Source organism: Colletotrichum chrysophilum, assembly GCF_026319265.1.
Source record: "Colletotrichum chrysophilum strain AFK26 chromosome Unknown scaffold_1, whole genome shotgun sequence".
Classification (NCBI taxonomy): Eukaryota; Fungi; Ascomycota; class Sordariomycetes; order Glomerellales; family Glomerellaceae; genus Colletotrichum; species Colletotrichum chrysophilum.
In genome coordinates this window covers 887317-894249 of record NW_026517288.1, presented here as the reverse complement: position 1 = coordinate 894249, position 6933 = coordinate 887317, and the positions used below count along the sequence as shown (strand labels likewise).

The 6933-nt window shown below is 56.0% G+C and overlaps 1 protein-coding gene across 1 annotated transcript; it reads right to left on the bottom strand.

Annotated features, from left to right (window-relative positions):
- COL26b_000238 (uncharacterized protein) lies at positions 1–558 on the bottom strand (the record flags this gene model as incomplete). The annotated part of the gene is made up of 1 exon (XM_053173208.1): positions 1–558. The coding sequence occupies one exon, from the start codon at positions 556–558 to the stop codon at positions 1–3; it is 558 nt and encodes a 185-aa protein (XP_053042914.1).
- Positions 559–6933: the final 6375 nt, after the last annotated feature.

Here is a 6933-nt window from a genome sequence, read left to right as displayed (position 1 = left end):
TTACCACTTGCCAAGGACGAAGTCACGCTTGACGGCGGGGGCCTCCTCGACCTCAGCGTGGACGTCGCGGGAGGCGATGGAGGTAAGACCGTTCTTGCCGAGGGTGCAGATGAGGTCGGTCTCGGAGGTGGTCTTGGTCTGGATGTCGTCGGGGAGGTAGTAGGCGTTGTTGCACAGGAAGTTGTCGCAGCCGGAGGTGGGGGTCTGGGCGGAGGCCGGGTACATGAGCTTGACGCCGTCCATGTCGTTGGCGTTGACGATGGCGGAGACGTCGAAGTAGGTCAGGTCGTTCCAGCCGTTGAAGGCGACCTCGCCGAGCATGCCGGTGGTGTTCTCGGAGCCGTCCGAGACGGAGTACCAGTTGCCGATCCAGGCCTGGGGGAAGTCGACGGTGGTGGAGCCCTTGGCGGGGACCTTGACCGAGTCGATGGCGGCGAGGCCGGAGTTGGCGATGAAGTAGATGGTGCGGTCGGTGTCGTCGAGGGACTTGAAGGTGACGGTGTTGGCGGCGACGGCGACGGCAGAGCCGAGGAGGGCGAGAAGGCTGGAGAACTGCATCTTGAAGGATGTGTTTTGGTGTTTGTTGATGTGTGTATAAGTGCCGAGGATTGGGCTTGGAAGGTTTTGGTTTTTGAGAGTGAACTGTAAACGTTGTCTACAACAGTTGTACAGATTCAAAGGCAGTTGTTTGGTGGTCACAAAGGTATCTGAGCCGCTGGCTATAGACCTTGGAATGAAGAGTTGCCCTGGGTTGGGTGGTGTGTGGTTGAGTGAGACTCGAGTTGTTCTGAACGGGACCTAGCCGTTACAAGAAACTTGGTTTGTTTAAGCTTTCAAAGGAGTGAAAAGCTGTAAGTGAATTGAATGAGGCTGTCTGAAGAGACGAAAGTGCCAAATCGAAGGATAGTGATGTGGGATGGAGATTCAAAACCGGGGACAGGAAGGAGAGGCACCAGGGGGATGAGGGAATACTTATACATCACGTCCGAATGAAGGAGCACGAGGGATTAGGGACATGCTCGCTCATGAAAGACGTGTGGTGGGGAGCTTTGCTGGAGCTTGGAGGCGTCAAGGAAACGTCGACCACGTCTGGTGGAGACGTCAGCCCGAGGGTGTTTCCCAGAGATGCATGGAACATGCCCCCATCGGAGAGTGGGCTTGGATATTGGTCAATATGGCGGTAGAGCTTGTAACTTTGTATCTTGTACACGGCCGTTGTAACTTGCCAACCATGATTGGACGTGCCCGTGGAATTAATGGCCTCACCAAGCTCAGAGCTCTGGGTCTGGACCTGTTGGGTTTGCCATCCTTCCGGGCCCTACACCACTGGGCATGTTGTCGTAGCATAGGGAGTAACCGTCCAAGACGTCCGGCGTTCAGGCTGGCCTTGGTGCTCCAGACGAATGGCTCTCCTCCATCGTTTGGAGCTGGAACAGGGGGAATCGACGGGACAGACGACATGAGAAACAAATCCAATGATGGCCCTCTGTCCCCTCCCATTCCGCATTTCGTCAGGTTATTTCGAGGACTCCGCAGTCTGCACCTATTCTTGGGGGCGTTTTCAGGCTGTGTCTGGGAGTTCCTTTTCGTTTCTAGCGCCAAGGCCGCCCTCTTCGGGGGCTAGAGCACGGCTTCGTTCGCGCAAATGGGATGGGGATGGGGGCGCCGCCAGGAGAGGACGGGTACCTGGCGTCAAGGGACGGGCTCGGACTGGGCAGTGCGGGTGCGGGTACGGCACTCTTGCGGATGGTGGAGGGAGTCGGTACTCCAGCCCTGGTGTGGTGGACAGACAGACCACCATAGCGATTGTTGTGAATGTATTTCGAGTAACCCACGGATGACTCTGCATGTATCTTCAGGGCTCTGCAGGTGCGTGTTGGCACTACCATAGTACGCAGTACTCGGCAGGATCATGGACGTCAGCCCTTGGGGCGGTTTTGGTTTTTTCTTAGCTGCAGGACGCATCTGCCTTCGAACGCCTGTATTGCAGCGTCATTGGTCAACCGGCGGGTGATTGTGCCTGGTACCTGACACTAACAGCCAACTCCGCGTGGCGTGCCCTGACAGGCCCGAAAGAGGAGGAGAAGAGCCTGCGTCGTCTTCTGTCGAGGTACTCAGAAAAAAGGCGCGATTCGAGGCAGCCCAGCACGCAAATTAGCGCCGCGGCACCGCGGCTCATGATTCGTAGCCGACGAGTGCCCCATAGAAAGACCCATGCATGGCAGCAGTTCCAGTTCCCTGAGTCCGTCCTTGGAAAAGAGGGCCAGGGCTGCCGCCCCTGGCCGAGGCGCCGGGCTGCCACGACGATATGGGAAAGATGTGCCGGCCACTACCGAGAAGACACCCCCTGAACCGCTGAGGAAGGCCGGACAGTGCAGCCGGCACGGAAGATGGGAAGGGAGGGCGCGGGAGTGCCGTGCTGGCGTGCTGCGGCCTATGCCACTTGGGTGAAGGCCAAGGCAGTAAGGCAGTGAAAAACAGGGCCCAAGTTCCCGTCGCGCTGGTTCATCTGGTTTCTTGCGCAGGTCCAGTTGGCCGATCAATGTGACGAAAATGCGGGCGACAGTGGTTTGCTTGGAAGCCGCCGCGGCCAACTACTGCGATACACATTGGACGGGAAAACAAACAACAGACGACAGACGAGAGCCAGCCAAAATGGCGCCGCTTCGTTAGGTTTGCTGAGGCTGGCTTCTGAACATTGGACGACAGCCTGACTTGCTGTCGACTCAGATAAAGGGGAACACGCACAGAGAGAAAAAGAGACCTGGTCTCGTGTGGCCGGGGAAGGCAAAAAAGAAAGGACGACAGCGTATCCGTAATGTCGCCAACAAACCGAGTGACCTGGCAGCGAAGGGACATCCATCTCGGTTCGAATCCTCCTGCGACACAGACGATGCCACGAAGCCCGGAAAATGCCTCTCGGTTCCCTGGCAGACTCCATCCCGTCCTCGACAACTCGTCACCGACGAAAGGAAGGGGCACTTGGCAAAAAGGTACTTGCGGAGGAGAAAGAGGGGAAGGGGGAAAGAAACTTCAGCGAAAAAAAACTGGAAGAACTGGGTCGCTGACCTCGGTGGGCGAATCGGGGAGGATGGTTCCCAGCTCACGGCCCTGGGACCGCGGTACTTTACCACTTGTCCAGACACTGGCCAAAGTTTTGGAGGGCAGCTCCAAGGTTGTGTTTCTGGGAACAAGACACGAGGGAACAGGATGGTGGGAAGGGGGACGAGTGGGCTTGTGCCTGTCGATCATATTCCGAGTGCGTGGTGCGGTGAACACTGTAGCCAGGAGGTACAGGCACAAGGCAAGCTTACCGCCGTGATAGACGACCTTACCTCAGTCCACCAGACGCTGTAACATTTTCCAGCAGCGCCGGTGTTAAGTGTACTGGGCGGAGTTCCCCGGGCACTGCCCGACGTCTGCCCTGCCAGGAACAAGTTTTGTGCTTGCATCCAGACCCGATTTACGGTGTGCCAGTGCCGGCCGCCCAAGCTGTGTCTGTGCCTGCATATTTCGACGGCCTGGAACCTCAGGTGTGGATGCCTCGCTGAGTTTTCGAGGGATTTTTGAAAAGGATTTTTTCTTTCTTTTTGCCTGAGTCATCCCATGTACTTCCTGACTTAGTAGGTATCTCGACCGAAGGCTGCATATTGAGCGACGGCCGAGCCACCGTCAGCCCGTCGCTGACCTTGCAGTCAGACGCCTCAGTCGCGCCGAGTGCACCCCATGTGCTAAGTTGGGACGAATACAAATGAATAACCAATATGTTCAGAGGCCTCTCAGAGTTCTCAACATCCTAAGCCGAATCGCAAAAAGAATGGACCAGTCTTGCGCCTCATCGGAGCAACGCAATGGGCTTCGCAACCTTGCGAAGTTGCAAGGTTCGTGGTTCGAATCTACAAGCTCAAATCTAAGGTATTTTTTAGAGTGAGAGATGTCCTGTCAATCACCAGCCACCCAGCCCGTCAGCTCGGTCGGTTAGAGCCAGACGAGCAGAAATCCCAGGCTGCGTTGTATCAAACATGTGCTTCCTCCTGGGATGGCATTCAATCGAGTTTTTCTGCCCGTCCTCAGGTACACTGTCACTGCTACCTGCACCCGTACGTCAGGGACGAGCACACACAGTTGGCAGTCGCAAGTGGTTGCATGAGCATGTGTTCCTTGGCGGCCCGTCGATGATCATTGGGACGGGGACGGTCGAGACCACAGCCGGGTACCCACTGATCATCACTCACTTTCCGGACGGAACAAGGCCGTTGTGCATGACTTGCGCAGGCACAAGCACAGGCCCAAACCGTCGCCCAGCAAAAAGAAAGAAAAAACCAGGAACCAAACGGCCACGGACGGTGCGTATGCCCTCCGGCGCGAAGACTGCTCCAAACGGAAAGACTGTCCGTTCGAGAACGGGGTGCGGGCCTCTGCGGGCCTCCAGGTCCTCTTCTCCGTCAACATCACAAGCTCGCAGGGGGTTCAAGCCGGGGAACACTTCTTGCGCTTCCACTGCGTCCCAGTTTTTCGTCCTCTTCCAAGACTTCTCGCCTCTTGCCTCTTGCGGCTGCACTTGCTCGCTTGTCATTGATTCATCAGCAGCTGTTGTCACTGGCTGAAGTGTTGGCTGGAGGAAGTGGAATTCCCTCACACTTCTCAACAGAACCGCTCTTCCTGCTCCACCGGACCGCCGTTGCATTCAGCAGTGGAACGCCGCAACATGGCCTTGCCAAACTGGCTTTTGAGTTGGCCCCAGAACCGTCACCAGCGTCACAGGAGGTTGAAAACTGGCACTCTGCGAACGGTTGCGGAGGTTCGTGACAGCTCCTGACCTCATCATATCCATTGGCACCCCGCCATTCACCGTCATCTCCAACATGTGCCTCCTCTTCGCAGACGACATATTCCCACCACGGAAACCAGTGTTCCGCCCAACAAGTTGAGCTTGAGATGATGGCAAGACGAGAACCATGTGAAAACCTGTCACGACCTTGGCCATTTTTGCCGGTTGCCCACCATGGCACTAACGCCACCGTCATCGCAACCTGCGCAGTAAAAGCTTTTCGCCCGAGGTCAGTCCGGAGGCTCTCCGTCGCCTGTCGATCGATTCGGATGCTTCGCGAGGGGCATGGAGCATTGACGACATATTGATCAACTCTCAGAGAACCAAGATCCAAGAACCTTGAGCATTAACTCCAGAGCTGAGCAGAAAAGCCCCCGCATATCCATCATTATGTTCCGGCGGGGTTTTCCCTGGCCTGACGGCTGATCGATCGAGGCATTGACATATCTGGGGCTGAACCTCGTGCCGGTGGGCACTTACAGACCTTGGAGCCGAGCCGCTGGGATGGAAGACGAGAGCGCCTTTCCCGCTCCGGGCTGACTGCTGAGCGGCCTCGCTAGAGAAACCGCCATCGGTCGGAACGTTCGTCCGGGTACCGGTCGTGGGCTGATTTGATCACATTGCCCAGAAATGGCAAATAACGGCTCGCCGACCTCGGGGAACTGCTCGACTGCGGTGGTCGATTGAAGTTGTCAGAGTCACGCAAGGCACAAAGATAAGCCTATCGATCCTCATTGGGGCGAGATGTCACATGCTAAGCTGCAGTTGTGCTGCAGTGTCAGCAGAGATCTTCTCAATATCACTTCTTGGATATATTGATTGCTATACATCGCTTGAGCATGTATTGGGGATGAGGTGCATTTGCTCAAGCTCTTTGGGAGCCTGGTCTGCTTCTCCCACGAACCGTACTTTCCACTTCCTTCATTATCCCTTCGCAAGGTGCAGAGAAGTCTCCGTCCCGAAACGTTGTTGGTCTTTTCGCGCGAGCTTAAGACATGTTGTGACCTGGAAACACGTTCCGAAAGTACGGAACAATCAAGTCAAGTGTCTTGAGGGGCGATTTGCAAATGCTCGAACTTCGTCGACGATGTCCCTTACAGCACCGCTGCTTATTTCAACACTGGCTGCTGACAGCCTGCTTTTATTCTCATCCACAAGCAGCGCAGTGGCGTAACATGTTGGTCACCCCGCACTGCCCGAGGCTCATGGGTCAAAAAGCGCCGAACACGAAGTCTTACCTTCGCCCTTTGCCCAATCTGGCGGTATTCTTGGCCCAAAAGCATTCCTTAAGCGACGGCCTTGGTTTCTTTGCCAGCGTCCAGTCAAGTGACTCGACGCCGGAGACTTGTCGCTTCACGGACACGAGCGTCGTTGAGTAATACCGATACAATTATCCATCGCCCTGCGGAAATCCGCGACGAATTGTTCTATTTTCTGTCGGTCCTGACGACTGTCGGGTTCTCGTGGTCTTTTGCTAAAATGCCTCCGGGCCATGGCAACGTTGTGGCCTCAACACGAGCGACGCCATCTAACCCCTGCCACCGTTCTGTCACTTGCCCAAAACGAAATCGATAAAGTTGCCGGTCCAATCGAAAGGAGCCTCCAGAATGGCGTCAACTCCAAAATGGAAAACACCAGAACCGTCAGCACCTGTCAGAACGAAGGCCGTCTCGTATCTGGCCGTCAACCGCAGAGTCACATCCTCCCGCATCTTGTCTCCATCTGGCACGACTGCATACCGCCTGCAAGGTGCGTACAGTCATCACCACGCTCCGTATCGTTATCGCGGCCTCCTGGGGTAGGAGATCACGAATTCGGCATGGAGGGGTCAGGACCGGTGCGCCCGACCTAAGATCTGGGGCGAGGCAAACGACCGGGGGATCTGTAAGTTTCAGTCTGCAAGGGCAGACGAGCTAAACCAGCCTTCGCGATGATTCTCGCCGGCGTCCGTTGTGATACATAAGGCGAGTGAGCTCCCCGGCTTGGCTGGTTCTTGTCTCCAAATCACAACCAGCATCACCGAGCAACTACCAACCAGCAGCTTTTGCTTAAGCGTGCCTTTGGCAACTCACTCTCGTTCAACAGCCACTCGCTTCGTCAAC